The following is an 18257-nucleotide window of genomic DNA, read 5'->3' as shown; positions in this document are numbered from 1 at the left end:
TTAATTTTCAAAAAAAAAAATGGTTTGATTTTCTAATATTTAAAGAAGAAAAACCATTGACAGTAATATTTTCTGTCTTAGTGCACATTACTACATAGTGTTTATAGTGTTTTATATAATACGTAATATATTTTATATATATAAATTATTTATGTTATATAAGTTCATAGAATAAATGTAGTATTTTGAAATAATTAGATATAGATTAACAATATATATTTTGTGATATTATAAATTTATGCATCTAAAAGTGTTGTAACATCATGAACTGTTGCTGGAGAACTGTACCACAACGATTTTGATACGGATAACACCCCAACTGAATATGTTGAGCCTGGTTGTAGCCCCGTTAGCTGTAAAAAAAACGTAGGTATAAATTTGTCTTATATAATACATTCGTGTTTTAATAATAATAATAAAAACGCAAACTTTATGGTGAAACTAAAAACACAACTTTGTACCATAATATTACGCCTATCGTGTTAACCTTCTTAGGAGTGGCTGAATGGAAACAGAATTGTTATTGGTTCAAAAACAAAAAAAATACATAATACACATTATACACAATATTTTCTGGACGAAACACGAGCTGAGTTTAATTTTCTTTTTTTTTTAGATAAAAACTGTGGTTTGTTGTAATATTTATTCATTATTGACACCTGTTTTTTGGCCAACTGTATAATATTAGTTACTGTTAAATACGGATAATCAGAATACTAAAACATCCAAATACTGAATTCAGCAGTAATATTACCTATATTATGCGTATAATAACTAAACGTTTACTGGTTTCGTACATACCTATCAAAACAGGTTGCACTATTTATTTTAATTATTTAATTGTATATTATGATTATTCTCTAACTATACTCATACAAAAGCTTCTAATGTCCTTATAGACAGCGATCAGAACAAACTCTATTATATGGGTCTAAACAACATTTTAATATTTGTCAAAGAAAACCTACCTACTTTTATGTAGACAATTTAACATTGTCTCATAATATGGTAATACTATATTATAACGATTTCCGTTAGCAGTCTGGACAGTCTGTCAATTTCACTATTATTTTAACGGGCCTAAAAATGTTATTCTCGTTCGATTTTTTTTATCAACGAAACCCGGAAACGGTACCATTCAACAGTTCAATAACATTAACATATTGCTATTGGTACTCATCAATAAGAAACAGTTACCTACGTACTATATCGATAAGTCGAAGGTCATTATATATTTATGCCTATATTGTATAGGTAACCATTGTTTTCGGTTATAATTCTGTACCGTTCTCTCTCAAGCATTTTATATCGCTCACCTAATCGAACCATGTCAAATTATAGTAACAGTAACCTAGGTACTCCTTATCTTAATGAGCTATTCGACGAAACCATGTTCTATTTTGTTTTTTAAATTTATATTCCACAGAAATCTATAAGTATATTTCTCTTTTAATTTCAATTTGTTTTATTTAATTTGATTAGACAGCTTGATTAAACATCAACCACGAGTTCAAACTAGTAACTAATAACTATAGTAGGTAGCTATTTACTGTTTATATAATATATTATACTCACATTGAGATTATATATTATACTCACATTATACATGGTGTCCCATGAGGATTTACCCATTGCGATTCTCCTGAGATAATAAATATATCATAAATCTGTTTTTTATTAGACTCACAGAGACAAGGACTACACTTTTTTTTATTTTTTAACTCAATTAAATTTGTTAGTAAAAAAGTTAAAAAATAATTTTTTATTTTATTATTTTTGGAACAATTATTGAAGATAGCCATTTTATAGACCTTATTTTTGTGAAAATTTAAACTTTTCAACATTTTTTTTTTCATAAATCTCGTGATTTTTAATAATTTTGTAGTGTATATGGAGGACAGCAAAAAACCGGGTTTTGTCCAGGCGGCGAAGCCCCCTCTACGGTTAATGGGTATATCCTCTCGGGACACTCTGTATATGGTTAAAATAGTACAATATTTAGGTAGTTATAAATACTATAATATAATTGAAACTTGATAGACTTCAAAAGAAATGAATGAATCAAAAGGAAAGATTATTGACGACAATGAGTGCTAAAAATATTTGAATGATTGCAGCAACTGAATACGATCAAGTACATTGGTTGTTGACCTATTGAGGAAATAACGAATAAATACAACATATACAGAGTAATTCTCTTATCAAAAAACCTTATTTAAGTTAATGAAAATATTTATTTTTTTTACCTAACTACAATTTATACTTACTTATATTTGTTTTACCATTTTTCATCGTTATAATAATTTTAAGTTTTACTTTTTGTATACCTAACAACAATTATTTTTAATTATTTATTTCAAAGCCAGAATATTAATTATATATTATAAAAATTTAATTTTGGACGAGTAATTTGTAAGTTGAAACTTAAAGTTATAATAGTTAAATGTTTTGAAAAGTGTAGTGGACTAGCTCCGTAAAATTTTGGTCTACTACTCTGCATATCGAAACTTACAACTTTGTTGTCATTCTAAAAAGTAAAAGTATTAAAATATATTAAAAATACCTAGGTAGGTATAAAAATTATGTTTTTTAACATCTTGAAATAATGTTAAAAAAAAGTTGTGAGCCATTGAGTATACTAACAGTACAATTTTTCGGCAAAAAAAATTGAAAATATGCCATATTTCTAATATCTAATTATAATAGTTATGTCATCTATAACCAATGGAAACACTAATTATTATATATACAAAAAAATATTGAATTTTCATGAGGCAAAACGAAAAATGCATGCGTAAGCCAGCCTATAGTAGTATATTATAGGGGTTGAAAAAAAAAGCTAAAAACATCTGCCGAGTCTCAAGGAAACTATTGATATAACTTTTATTGAAATGGGTCAAGTCGTTGCTTGAGATTAGCTATTAGCAGCTTGCGTTCATTATACGCGGTAACACGTTTTCGTTCGTTTGCACAAAATATTACTAGAGCCACACATTTTCTGGAAGGGGGGCGTGTTATGATGTTAACACATCAAAAAATATTTTCAAAAATGTTAATATGTACAAATGAACCACATGGTAGTAAGTTAAGGGAAATTCATTACGGGAGTTACGGCGTATGGAACGCAACCGCGCGTTGTAAATTATAGACCTGTAAGCAACATTATAATTTAAAAAGTGAGTTTATTACCGTATAGTTGTAAGAAGGCAATTCTTCATCGAATGGGATTTCTGTCGGCTTAATGTTAACACAACACTGGCTCATATCCACTTTTGATATTTCTTCAATATTAATTACAAACATTTTCAATACGCTGTTGAATACCCATGGAATATCCCACTGAAGAGTAATGTATGTTTTTCCAATATCGATAATTTTCACATTACTTGGAGGATCGGGTACTACGGTAAAAATACAGAGTATGACGTTATATGTAAATTCGGTATAGTTTGCGTGTGAACATAAATCTAACTTACTCCCATCAATGTTGGTGAAATTTATAGACGAAGATAATCCCCCTCCTGGATAATCTATTGACTTGGCCTGAACCTATATCACACAAGTAGAAAAAAATTAATTTAATACAACTAAATACAGCGATACATTTATTTATTTATTAGAATTTTTCTATTTTGTTATCCAATATTCTTACTTTAAACGTAACATTTTTACTAGAACTCAAATCATAAAATGTATGACAGAAATATTCTGGCCAAGCTGAACACTTCCTTGGTGGAACAATAGTAACATTTTTTTCGTGTCCAATGAACGAGCTATCATCAAATGAAATTATAAATCCATCTAAATTTGAATCATCTGGATAGTTCCAACGAAGTCCAACCACTTTATTCTTCATAGCTTTTTTGTACACCATTAAATCGTCCACTAGTCCTAAAACTATTAATGTAAGAGTATAGTAAAGGTATATTAGTGAAATTATAATTTTAAACAATTTACCTATACAGTTATAGTAGTTTAATATGACATACCAATTTTTAAATTAGGAATTTCGAATTGCCTGCAGTTGTCTCTTTAGCAAAATATATACATAATACTAAATTACGCACTCGTATGTAAACATAAAAAATGAAAAATCATTTTTATATTTTATTTTAGATTCTGAGTCGAGCGATGACTTAAATAGTTTTACAATAACATGAAATGGTACTTCAGGGAATCAAAAGTAGACAATTCTCATTATTTAATAAAATAATTAGGAAAAACAAAAAAAAAAAAATAGTGGAAAACAGAATTGTTAACACAAAATTCGTTTTTACCAAAATGTATTTTGTTATAATATAACTCAAAAATGAATAACTGCAGATACTTGAAATGTTAAATTCATACATATATATTATGTATTAAATTTTTTTAGTACTTACTCCCAAATCTAGTTGTAAAATTGATCGATAGAAAATGGTCAAGACTATATCCAATATGGTTTTTGATAAATGCTTTTAATTCATACGCAGTGTTTGATTTGAGGTCTTCGAACGAAATATTATTTTGTTTCGTTTCTTTTACTTGTAAATTATTATTACTTTTCTCCTAAAAAAACAATCATTTAATTTACAAATTAATAAACTCTAATTTCTAAGCAGGTATTATATATTTATACCTTTAATTCCACGAAGTATTTTGAAAAGAATCCATTCAGTTTAGAGCAGTTAATAAAATCAAATTTCCATTGAGCGAACACGGAACTATTTGTTATGTACAGTGGGTTATCGGGATCAATAGCCGGGGCTACGTTTGGTTCTGAGTTTAATAATTTAATAAACATAAAAATAATTTTAAAATAGTTTAAAATGGCACGAATGCACGAGTATTTAATTTTAACTTTTAAATAATTCTTACTTGACGTTGGCGTTAGTGTGTACATCATTTGACTGTCGATACCGGTAAGAACTTGTATTAAGTATTGCGAATTAGGTACTACGTCTGATATTTCGTAGCTAGTTTGATTGGAAATTACAACGGACGTCCAACTGTTTTCCAATTCTTGCAAAGTACAACTGAGAATTCGGTTGACCTAAACAATATCGTAAATTTGTCTTTGTTGTATTATACTTTACTACCACTTTACTAATCTATGCCCACCTCCTAAATAACTGGTTTAAATTTTTTATCATATACTATAGGTAGTAAAAAAAGTATATAAAAAAATATTACCTATTATGTTAGGTTAAGTTGTCATTTGAGTTAAGAATTTATGATTCGATTATTTAAGAAAGCGTCTTATATAACTTATAAGAAATAATAAATAAATTACTTTGTATCGTAAAGTACATGTAACTGGTTCATTTATTTCTGATTTTACTGTAACATTATAACGTTCATGCATATATCCTAATTTCCAGGATACTTTGATCTTTCTGTTTTCACTGATTGTGAAAATATCCTTAACTTTGAATTCAATTCCTTCATCAAGTATAACACAAGAATTATTAGTTGACACATTTACAGTCTATATAATTATGTAGTTACCTATATAAACATTTATTATAATGTATATAAAATACAACGAATACCTGGAAGTGGAGCCACCGAATAAATAGGCGATGGAAATAATTGTCCTAGAGTTGTATTTAGAATTAATTGTATGTTATACTGATATCCAGGTATAAGGTCGTAGATATAGTGACCACTAACTGAATTTGATCTTATTTTCTGTACACCAGATACTTGGTTCTGTGACTGATTGTACGATAACACCAATAAATATTCAACAATATTGCATTCAAACCGGTTAATAGAAGTAGTTATCTATAGTAATTAGTAATTATAAAACCATTAGAACATGTATCTCCTTATTGTTTTTATACGAAAAATATCAAGTATAATATTAAATATTTTATTTAATGAAAAATTGTTAATTAATAATAGCTGCATTTTTCTTCTTACTTTGTTCCATGATACGTTGATGCTTTTTATTCCTCTTACAAGTGTTACATTAAAATCTTCAATGTTTGGTGCTAAAATATAAAATTGTAAGAGCTTACATAATATTATGGATATTACAATAACTTGCATTGATGAATATTTTCTTGTTTTTAATTAAATGTTTTATTAACAATACTTACGTATGCACGACGTCTTAAAATTACCGTATACTATATCTTGGTCATTAAAATTTCCATCATCTGTTATTAACAGAACGCCAACTAAATATATAGTGTCCGGTTCTAAACCACTTAAAGTTTCTTTGGTTTCCTTACTATTTTCAATAATGGGTTTGATATCAGAGTTAATAAATTGATCTTCTTTCAACGACTAGAAATATTGATCATAGAACACATAATTATATTAATTATCATAATATAATCTAATAGATCACCTTGCAGGAATTTGATAAATAATTATTTCTGATTTTGATGGACAATGTAGGCAATACCATTAACTAGGCTGTTGTATACAAGTCGGTCCAAACTAGCTCTTTCATTATGAACCATCGATGTTAAAACTATCTACCTAATACCTACCGAATATTTTTAGTCTATTCATATTTATTTGTATGTGGTTTAAAACATTTAGAACCCGGAATAGTAGAAAAGTAAAAAAACTACAAATTGATTAGTAAAAATATAAATATTATTATTTTAAGAACCAAATATAGCCAATATAAAGCAATTATAAGTGTTTAAAAATTAATTTATTATAATATAAGTAATATATTATTATTTTATTACCTATATAGTTATTTATGTATAAACTTCTCACATTTTAATCGGTAGATTCAATATTATAATTTATAATAATACATATTATATATTTTTTTTTTATTGATCATTTGAGCCCGGCAACTATCGCCATTAGCTGTTTGTTTGTTTGTAGGGGAGGATACTGTTAGTTGGTAAACACGTGTGTGTAGTTTTTGGCAGATTTTCAAGTGGGCACCCGTAGGTATCTGCCATACCAGGGGGGGAGGATGGCGGCACTTGTTCTCCGGACATCATGACTTGCCCGAAGAAAAATGCCGCCTGTGAACCGAGGTTTGAACCAGCGCCGGTGTGCGTCACAACCGACGCCTTAGTCCGCTCGGCCACTCCGTCCCCATATTATATATTATTATCATGTATACGTATGATTTGTATGTGCATTAAATTTAATATTAAATATTATTGTATCGTAGTCAATAAAGTTTACTAAAATTAAATAAATACTTATAATAAAGGTTTTGTCAAAATATCTTACCTTATAAACTATTTGATAATATTTCAACTTAATATTTTTATCTTCGCCCATTACATTAGAAGGTTGAAAATCACATTCTATTTCTATTGACTCGTATTCGCTTGATAGTAGTTTAGGTGGATTTATGAGGTATGGATATTCTAAACATTAAAATATATTAGTCCATTATTAAGTTTATTATTACTAAAATGAAAAGCCTCATTTATTCGGTCATAATTTTTAATCACTATTTTTATTCTCTTTAGTATCTTTAATTGATAATTGATCACTATTTTAAAGTATAAATTACAATAATATTATAGTCTATGATGATAGTTTTCTTTTTCTACATTTTTAGTTTAATATAATATGTAATAATAATATGTAATATGACGATTGACGATATACTTTTATAAGCATTAATTTACATATCACATTATATATTGTTATATGTAGCATACAGTATGCAGAGTAGGGAAATTTAACTTATTTTAATGACCTAGTAATGATAGGTACTACACTAACCAATAATTAATATTTCAATTTCGTAAGCTATAAATACCTACTACGTAGTTCAGAATAAACTTTTTCAATTGAAATCCAATTATATATATATTAAGAATAATAAAATATTGTTATTATTACAATAAACATGTAATCATGTCATGATGTTCACTAATATGAGCTTTTTTTTATCTTACTTTGTAAACAATGTGGTAGTACATATTGTGGTGAGCACCCATGTGAACAAAGACCCGTGTATCGATCACACTTTCTATCGTAACAATTAGACGAACAATATTGATTGCAATCGGCGCCAAATTTACCTATTTCACATTCTAAAAAAAAATTTAAGAAAATTACAACTACATTTATGTACCTATATAGGCTACAAGTGTTATAACATTATATTTATGCAGTTACAAAAATATATTTAAATGCTATTCCATGCCAAAGACATACGCCTAATATATTTATTTATTGAATTTGTTTACCTCTATTACACAATGGACCAGTGAAACCCGGCGGACAAGTACATCCGAATTTCGTACACATGTACATACCACGACACATTTCTGCTGAATGCATAGAACAAACGGCTTTGCAATCGAATCCGTAAGAATTTGGACCACATGCTGAAATACAAGTGTGTTATATACGTCTATTCGGACACTAAAACAATTAAATTTTTATTTTGTACCTACCTATGTATTAATCAAGTACCTACCTACGTGTAATGTCAGTTATAATTTGACGTTTTATATTTTTTTCCAAAGTACTTATATACTCACTTAGAAACTATTTTACTTAATTATAAATTTAAGTTAATATTGATAATATCGCAATGTGGATATCAATATATAATATATTACGAATAGTAATGTAGTTAAATTACCTGTTTCACATAGTTTTCCAATAAATCCAGGAGGGCAAGTACAATTATTCATTGGAGGTACACTGTACCCGCCATTTAAACATTCCGATTTCTGTTTCATACTCTCGATTGCATTATATGCTATATATTATAACAATAAACATTATATTATACTTTATAACTTATAACTTACAGGCACGGATCTATAAATTAAAAAGGGGGGAGGCTAGATGAAACAATTTACGTTTATCAATCTCTCCTAAATGTCAATACGCAATATAATATAATATGTTTTAAGACCTTAAGTATACAGATTGCTTCTCTATCACCTTTACTTTAGTTAATAAACTCACAATCAAGTTAATCTTTTAAGTACATAAAGACTAAGGAGGGAGGATTCAGCCCCCATATCTCCGATCTCCACCTTGTATCGAGCCTGATAATTTATAAGTTATGTGTATAACACACTATACGACTGATGAGTTATAACTTATAAGTATTATAATTTATATAACTGCTAACTTAAAAGATTCAAGTCATAATAGTCATATTGATTCACAGTGATTATACATTAACCGGTGATTAATTATTTAATTACCGTCTACGTATGACTACATAGTACATACTGTTTACATTTTTTATCTTCAAATATTATTTACACTGTTTTGATTACACAATATTATATAATTAGGTAATAATACTACCTACTATGAACTGAAAATAGGTACAAATTAGTAAATTATAAAATTGATAATTATTTTAAATAGTTCATAATGTTTACAGTTATATTTTATTTTATTACCTGTGTGATTAATTTCTCACAGTTATCTATATGCATGTTTTGTAATATATCGTTACAAATACAATGTCTTCGGGGAATTTTATTTATTAAAACATTAAGTAGATCGCTTTTTAACATTTGTTATTAATTATTACATTTGGTAATTATAATATAATCTTTAAGAAAATAATTATAATTTATACTTATGAGATTGAAGAACTTCTTAAGAGGACTTGTGTTGTCTACGTCTTATACAAGTGCGTAACATAACAAATTTTACGCTCAGCCGATCACGTTTAGCTTCGTTAGTTTAAAAATTAGATTGAATTGACCTCTTATAAAATGTATAGGTAAGATTATAAATTATCTAAGCAATCACATACGCTTTTTATTTTAAAGTGAGTTACGAGTATTTTAAAATTGTAAATTGTTTGTACATCTTAAATTACTCATAACTGACTTTAAAAATAAAATGTAATAAAAATCCTACGAGATTGCCTAGATAATAATCTTATCTTTAAATCGTATAAGAGGTCAGTTGACTCAAATTTTTAACCAACAGAGCTAAACGTGATCTGCTGAGCGTAACATTTGCTATGTTACACACATTTTTCTTAAGACTTTTGACACCAATTTCCAATTGACAATAGGAAGTTATAATAAATAATAATTTAATATTTGTCAAGGGAAATGTAAATGTATACCTACTAATGTGTAAAATACTATCTAATAGTACATTGATTTTAAGTTATTGAACTGCAATTTGTATGGTACCTTTATTTCCTATATCAATAGTCTCACGTGATACTATAAATTAGGTTTATTTATGTGATTTGTGTATATAGGTGGTACCTACTTTTATAGTTTCCAAGTACGTTGAATGGCTTTGTTTCGTCTTCAAAATCATACACAATTCGAACATCTTCTTCATCTATAGAACAACAATGCAAATTATAAAGTTAGATTCAGGTGTGAGATTTTGTAAGCACTTACTAATAAGTAATAAGAAAGCTATTGAAAAGCATACATAAAATGTATGTAGATAATACATTTTTTATAATATGTATTACGATCGTACAATATAATATTAGTGTTACATTAATTCATTAAACGAGCTTATGACAATATAAACCAATCATCAAATAATAATATGTGATACACATTTAAAGACTTATGATAAAAAAGCAATTACATTTCAAGCAAATATAAAATAAATATTGAACACATTCAAAGTCTTTGTATAAAGTCACAAGTCACCACTCACGCAATAACAAATTTTCAAAACCCATTTATCTGAACTAACTTTATATGACTGTGCTTTAGTGCTAAATTAATAAATGGAACTGAATTTAAAGTTCTATAAATCCATGATGGTAACTAATAACTGACCAGTTCAAATTTTATTTTTTTAAGGTGCTTAAACTTTAAGGTCATTAACTTCTGACCCCTAGTAAATATAATAATAATTTGTACAATCTTAGACATAATATCATATCAATTCATACGGTTCGTTTTTAATTCTCACATTTTTTTAATAAATTAAATCACAATATACCTAATAAGTATAATAATCCATTAAAAATTGGTTCTGTTCCATAATTTTATAATTTTAAAAACATTTGAAATACGTATCTAAATTTTGAATAATATTTGTAAGAGTGCCATCACTCATTATACCTTTCGCTATTATTCACTTTCGTGATAATTGATAGTACAATATAGTTAGTTACCTGCTAGTCCGCACAAAACAATCATTATATAATAAGCAAAATAATTCTTAATATTTCTTATTTAATTTATAGTATATTGTATATAGACTAGGTAATAAATTAGTAAATTAATAAATGAGTGCATACCATAATTTGAAGATTCGGCAATCCGTATGAGTCCAAACCAAAATCCACTATAAACATAATTATAGCGTCCTCGGCTGTAATAATCACTATTCATTTTCATTTTTAACGTGAACATATATTCTTGATTTTTCGTGAAACCAATATCATTAAATGTTATTGTTTTAACATCTTCCTGTATGTAGAATAGATTTTTATATAATTAATTAAGTAGGTAATATAAAACAGTTAAATTAATGATAATTGATAATAAACTCACAAATTTTAATAGTTTGGTAAAACTTATTAATGTACCATTTGAATAGGCTATATTCAAGAAGATATCCATTTTGGACGAAGGTGTGTGTATGTATGTGATTGATAAACCCGCTCGGCCATGGTCGGATGTCCAAATTACCGAAAATATTGTATTAAAATCATTATTTTTATGTACAGGTATAACGTCAATTTCATATCTGTATTCGGAAACATTGACACATTGATATTTATCTAAAAATTAAAAATAAATATTAATAATACGTAGTTTTTGAAATATAAATGCAGTATTATTTTTTAGAGTTGACATTATGAAATTTAAATACCAATTATTATTGCTGAAAACTAAGATTTAAAAATTATTTAATACACGTATATCGTCACTTGTGTCTTAGAAAACATAATATGCCTATAAATTAGAATTTATAAAACAGCCGTTATTATTAATTATTGATATTAATAAATTTACCAATGTTGTTGTAATTCATTGAGGTTATAATTATTCTATGAAATTCAAAAACCCTAAAACTATAATCTAACTTTATAGGTAGGTAGGTACTGAGTTTTATAGTGATAGTGCACCAGTACCTACTTAATGCAGTACCTAGTACCGATATAATTTATGTTTACACATTTTTTTACTAAACGTAAGTATAATTAAAAACTAAAAAGATTGTACTAGTTAAAATATCATTAGATTATAATATTATATAGTGAACGTTAATAGAAGAAATACATTTTCGATAATAGGTATCACCTACAAAAATAAAAATGAAAAGTTAAATGAAATATTTTCTTAAGTAAATCATAATTATACCACAGTTTCCATTTTTTTTTAACAAACTTATATTAGTCAAGTTCGATAATGTTCAGTGGATACCAAAATATTGTTAATTTTTGGGACAATTTTTTTATATACCTATATAATATTCACTACCTATGTTGTATTATTCTGACTAAATATACATATCAAAATTACCTTCGTGAGATTGTTCATAATTACTGTAATACATTGACGGTCCTATAAAAATAAATAATATGTTTTATTAAAGATCGTAGTAAAAATATTTTGCAACTAATAAAAGTTAGGTAGGTAGGTAGGTATTTATATAAAGTTATAAGAATTAAAAATGGGAAATATATTTTCAATATCTTACCATTTACACCAGTTAATGGAATAGATTTTATTAGCCAAGATTTAGGAACATAATCAACCTTTATACGACTATTATTCTGAGATAATCCACATTTGAAGAACACTAACTTATTAATTAGTGAAATTGACTGGCTTGACCATGTATTTTGTGAAGAATTTACTTCTGCGGTAATTGGTAGTCCAATAGCATTAGTTCTTGAATGTATTTCAATTGAATAGCTATTTTTTGAATATATCTTATAAAAATCAGCGTCCTTGAATCCAACTAATGTAGAAATATAAAATAATAGTAATCTTTAACATAATATATTAGTAACAAAACAATCATAGATTTTAAACAATTTTAAATTAACTAACACATTCATAATGGAAACATTATATAGAGTAAAAGTGTTATTACTTTATTAAGTACCTTATGTAGAGTACCTAAGTAAAATTCAAGTATGCATTTGTTTTGCGGTGTGGAGGGTCACGAAGGATGTGTGTAAGTATAAAATCATAAAGAATAATATTTATATATCTCTATAAAATGCTTAACTAACAATAAATTAATGACTGCCATGATTATAAGAAGATACACTGCAGTTGATCACACAAATACTATGCTCAAGTAAAATCATTGGTATGTATACTAATAAGATTGAATATACTGTCAAAAATAAAACTCTGAAACAGTCTTATGAATGTCACAATTTAAATGTGCATAATTTACTTTATCTAAATTGTAATTAAATACGAAGAAAATAGCAAAATATATAATAACGAAACAATAAACAAGTATAAAAAGTGAACGCGAAAATAACAATAGTGAAGTAATAAAAGTGAAGTCCAAATCAAATATAATTTACAGCAGATTAATAAAAAAAAAGCTAAATACATCGGCGATAATAAGAGTACACAATTTATTATCTATGAAATAGTTCGTTGGTAAGTACCTATAGTTAGGTAGTATATTATACAAAGGTAATCAAAGTAATATGTTATAAACTTTTTTATTATCAAATTTTTATATTTTTTTTCGTATAGGAATAAGTTAGATAAGTATATAATAAATTCTTTGTGGGAACGGACAACACCCTAACACCTCGCCCATCACATACACCCATAAACACGGAACTTATTAGTTTAAGAACATATTATATTAGTAAGGGGTTTATATTATTTAAGCATAAATATTTTATTAGAAACTTTCGTTTATTGATGTTTGACTAATTAATCAATCTACAGTTTACACTTTATTATGTATTAGTAACACCACAAAAAACTAAGAACAATTTTCATGTTGGAAATATTGAACAATTATGTGTGCAATACAATCACGACTGCAATAATGTATAATATTGAATATTCTATAATATTATTTAGGTACATACTATTATCATATTATCTTCTTGTATACAATAATTATTAATTATCGATAAAACAATTTACCATATAAATAGTAGACAACGAAGGTTCTGGTAGCGGGTGGCGTAAAAAGCCCACTCGAATGATGGTTTAATTTTACTCACACAACAAAATTAATATAATATAACATGCCAAAACTTTAAAAAAATGCCTATCTAATACTCCTTAAAAAAAGTCCAACCACAAATTTAATAGGTACTACCGTAATATTATCGAATGAGACGTGAATCACAGATTTTCTCACATCCAATAATTAAAATCGTACATATTTCGCGTTATTTCTACTATCAAAATTAGCGAAAAAATATTATACGGGAACAACAAAATATGTAAACATCGTGAGTGTGATTGACTTTTTAATCTTCACAACCCGTATCTACATATTTCTCAATTAACCTTTTTAAAAACAATAATAATTCATAATCTATAATTTAAATATCAAAATTCTAGGGTGTTCCCACTGGGTATCCTCCCTAATCTCACGATTCATGTTAACCTTTTATTTTTCACTTATCAAACCTACTTATTGTACAAAAAATGTATAGATTATAGATTTATTTCAATAAAAAAAAAAATAAAAAAAAATATCAATATTCACATCTAATAATAAAAACAATGAGCATTAAAGCAAAAGAGAAATATTCACAATTGTCAGTCGAGACAGAATCAAAAAAAATATAAATATTTTCCAATGACTTACCATTACCTACTTCTGTTTTGAATTTAAATTTACCTACACATTTTTAATAATTATTATTGTTAACATACCACTTTTAATGGGTCTGGTAAACGCGTTCGTCATTCTGTAAATTGTAGTAACGTCATAATCTTTATGAATGGCTGAAATAATAATTTAATAATGATAAATAGTAAAATTCTAATATTATGTTTGTATACATAAATCTACGCAATTATTTCTAACTAGACATTAAATGTTTATAATTTTTGGAGCTCTCAAGCTTCACGAGGAGTAAAATCTTTATAATATAATTAACTTTAGACATTTTATATTAATGTTTTATAATTTTTTTCTAGATTTTTAAATAGGCTTATTCGAATGTTTAGTTTTTCGATAAAATGAAAATTATTATTCACAAATACAGTAATTGTTTGAAAGACACAAATTTAAAACCGTACTTGCTAAAATATTATTAATACCTATTTGTGGAAAGCTGGCTTACCTAAACAAAATGATTCATTTAAGGGTTATACAGTATATACACACTCATTATCTCAAAAAGTTTTATTTTTTAGAAGATATTATTTTATACAATTCGATGTCATTGAATTTTTTAAATTTTAAATGTTTTTTTTTACTTTTTTGAATGACATCATACATTTTTAAACTAAAGAAGAATATTTTAAACATAAATATTGACTAAATAATATATTCATAACTAATAACTAGGGCTCGGATGTTATTACATTTTCAACTTTTTTTCTATTGTTCGGTTTCGTTGCTAATTAGTTAGAGATGTGAGTGGAGTAAATTTACCAGGTAATTTTTTACCGGTAAAAAAATTTACCGTAAATTTTACCAATTTTTTTTTACTGGTAAATTATTTTTTACCAAAAAAAAATGTTGTGTGACCTCTCTAATCAAATGAAATCGAAAACGCCTAGTCTAAATTGTAAAGAGATATATTTTTTATCAAATGTTAACAATACAATAATGAATAAAGTACTAATCACGGTTTAAGATAAATCTTAATATAGGTAATAAACAGGTTGGACCAAAGTAGGTAAACCGAAAAAGGAACTTCTGTGATATTATCATTTGTAATATTTATAATTTATATACTTGTTATTGTTTATATAGTTTGTTATATACTATAAAATCAATATTCTGCCACCCCTAATATATATTAAAACATTAAATATCAGTAGGTAATTAGGAAAGATTTTATAGGGAGATACCAAGAATGCAGATAATGTGATATTGATAATATACTATTATTAATACAAAAGTTAAGTCTAAATATAAATGTTTTGACTTAAAAAGAAATAAAGGTAATGTGAATTTTGATAGTTTAGTTTAGTTTAAATTATTTATTAATTGTAATATGAATAATTCAATATTCATATTTCATAAAATGTACTAATTACTAATGTCTAATACAGAACAATAGATATTTTAGATTCATTTATTAAATTTTTTGTTAATTATTGTTATTATTAGAAAGAACTAGATTTAACAAGTAGGTATACAACATTAGTACCTAATACGAATCGTATTTAGTATTTACTAATGTCTAATAGTAAAAAATAACAATGGCTCTAAGATTTAGCTATTTTACCATTTTTACAACATTATTGGTAAATTTACCGTAAAATTTACCGATATTTTTTTTATGTAAATTCTCCATCTCTACTAATTAGGTTATAAATTTGTTTCAAACAAGTATAAAGTAATATCTAAACATTTTAAGTGCAACATTTTGCAATTTTTGACCTATTTTTAATTTCATTGCTATTTTGTTGATTGTCAGCCTTTTCAATACAATTTTTGAACCTGAACAAGTCGTTTATAGTACAATGCAATCATTTTTAAGGTAAATACCTTTTTTTAAAAAACAAAACAAAAATAGTTTAATTGAAAAGTTTTAAATTTTGATAACATTATTTATAGGTTCCTAAAAAAATAAGAATACCGGACAAATTACCAGATTTTCAATGATGAGAATTTGATTTTGTATTTTTTTTACATGTTTAAAACCTATCTAATGAAATTACGTTATAATATTACTTAATAAAATTCCATAATCCATTTCATAAAATAATTTTTAATATTTATTTAAATTTTTTTAGGAAAAAAAAATTTTTATTGCAATTTTTAAGCACAATTTCGGGTTTTTTCATAGCAACAATGCAATCAATTTTATAACATTTTAAGTGCAATAACATCCGAGCCCTACTAATAACTATGATTAAGTTCTTAATAAGTTTCTTAACTTGACTAGTTCAAAAATCGAAATTCGATCGAAATTCTGCTTATCAAAAATGTTGTATCTATAGCAATGACATACAAATATACAATTATGTAAAAACAAGTAATTTAAAAAAATATATAACTTTATAATAGGTAATGAGCGTTGACAACTAAAAGAAACATGTTGTATAAATATAGACAAACGTTATTACGGTGATAAGAAATTCACTTAATGTTAAATCAAAAAAGAAATATTACGAATATAAACTATAATATAGATTCAATTTCTAATAAATAAATGGGGCTTTTAAAATACAGAAAAGTCCTAACTATTGAGTATATTTCGTTAAAATATAAATAAAATATAATCATTATATCCTATAGTCATAATAACTTGGTACTTATGGAATTAAAAATGAATATCTTTTAAAATTTTTGTATCATTAAGTTGTACATTTCGAAATTGATATTATATAGTGTTGTATTTTAATCACAAATACTTACTGCTGTTGTTGGAATGAGATGTGGTTTCGCTCCAAACGTTCGAAATACATAGTACGGAAAACCAAATATAATAATATATTAAAAGTATCATTTCAGAATATTTTTTATAAATCATTATATTAATTTGAGACTTTTGTATAGTTAATTTGAAAAGTTATTCTGAAATTCGGAGACAACAATATAAACTGAATGGTTGGAAACAAATTAAGCAACTAACTGTAAATTATTAACTATAAGAAATACCCACAAACAATAGTATAAGTGTGTATACATATTATTATCGGACAATTTTTTATTTGTGTATGAGTGTATAAAGGTGGAATTATACATCTTATAAAACGAATTCCATTATATTATAATTATTTACTATACATAGTCGACTAATATTATAATGTACAGTGTGAAGCACCGTGTGTTTGTCCATTTTACAATATTACCTCGGTGGGAATATGATAATTATATACAACGATCTGCCCTGTATTAACAGTTTCAATATTGACACTGAAAATTTTATTTTTATTGCAAACATTTTTAATATGTATAATATTCTTCCGTGTTTACGTTACAAATAGAAGTCGATTATTAGTATAATATTTAAATCATATTTTGTGGAGAATGCAAACTGTATAGTTATGTTGTGGTTTATTGGTTTCAAGCTTCTATGTATAATATAATTTATATAGTCATTTTAATATACAAAAAGTAGTTGAAACACGTCCGATCCCAACATTTTTCCGAAAATTATTTTTTCGTGTGCCTGCAGCAATTAGCAACGTACATTTCCCCGGCACGCATAGAGCAACATAAGAATTTATACCGATAAC

At 26.2% G+C, this 18257-nt stretch overlaps 1 protein-coding gene across 1 annotated transcript; it reads right to left on the bottom strand.

Annotated features, from left to right (window-relative positions):
* LOC132934685 (uncharacterized) lies at positions 1-17628 on the bottom strand. Its single transcript, XM_061001008.1, has 22 exons — positions 17434-17628; positions 14769-14840; positions 12595-12858; positions 12417-12458; positions 11442-11671; positions 11186-11357; positions 10186-10260; positions 8570-8689; positions 8169-8309; positions 7875-8012; positions 7195-7334; positions 6084-6273; positions 5905-5975; positions 5532-5766; positions 5273-5421; positions 4858-5032; positions 4619-4758; positions 4383-4548; positions 3653-3897; positions 3477-3549; positions 3190-3401; positions 1-353 (listed from the first exon to the last, which is right to left on the bottom strand). The coding sequence occupies exons 1-22, from the start codon at positions 17546-17548 to the stop codon at positions 237-239; spliced, it is 3282 nt and encodes a 1093-aa protein (XP_060856991.1). The 5' UTR covers positions 17549-17628; the 3' UTR covers positions 1-236.
* Between the last annotated feature and the right edge of the window lie 629 nt (positions 17629-18257).

This window comes from Metopolophium dirhodum, chromosome 1 (genome assembly GCF_019925205.1).
Source record: "Metopolophium dirhodum isolate CAU chromosome 1, ASM1992520v1, whole genome shotgun sequence".
Classification (NCBI taxonomy): Eukaryota; Metazoa; Arthropoda; class Insecta; order Hemiptera; family Aphididae; genus Metopolophium; species Metopolophium dirhodum.
This window is presented reverse-complemented; position numbering and strand designations above follow the sequence as displayed.

Excerpts from the sequence above, each read along its gene's own strand:
- LOC132934685 (XM_061001008.1), bottom strand. The coding sequence starts at position 17,548 with ATGATTTATAAAAAATATTCTGAAATGATACTTTTAATATATTATTAT. Across the intron at positions 8,013-8,168 it reads TGGTCCATTGTGTAATAGAG|AATGTGAAATAGGTAAATTT; the intron begins GTAAACAAATTC and ends ATTTTTTTTTAG. Across the intron at positions 6,274-7,194 it reads ATTATCAAATAGTTTATAAG|TCGTTGAAAGAAGATCAATT; the intron begins GTAAGATATTTT and ends CAATATTTCTAG.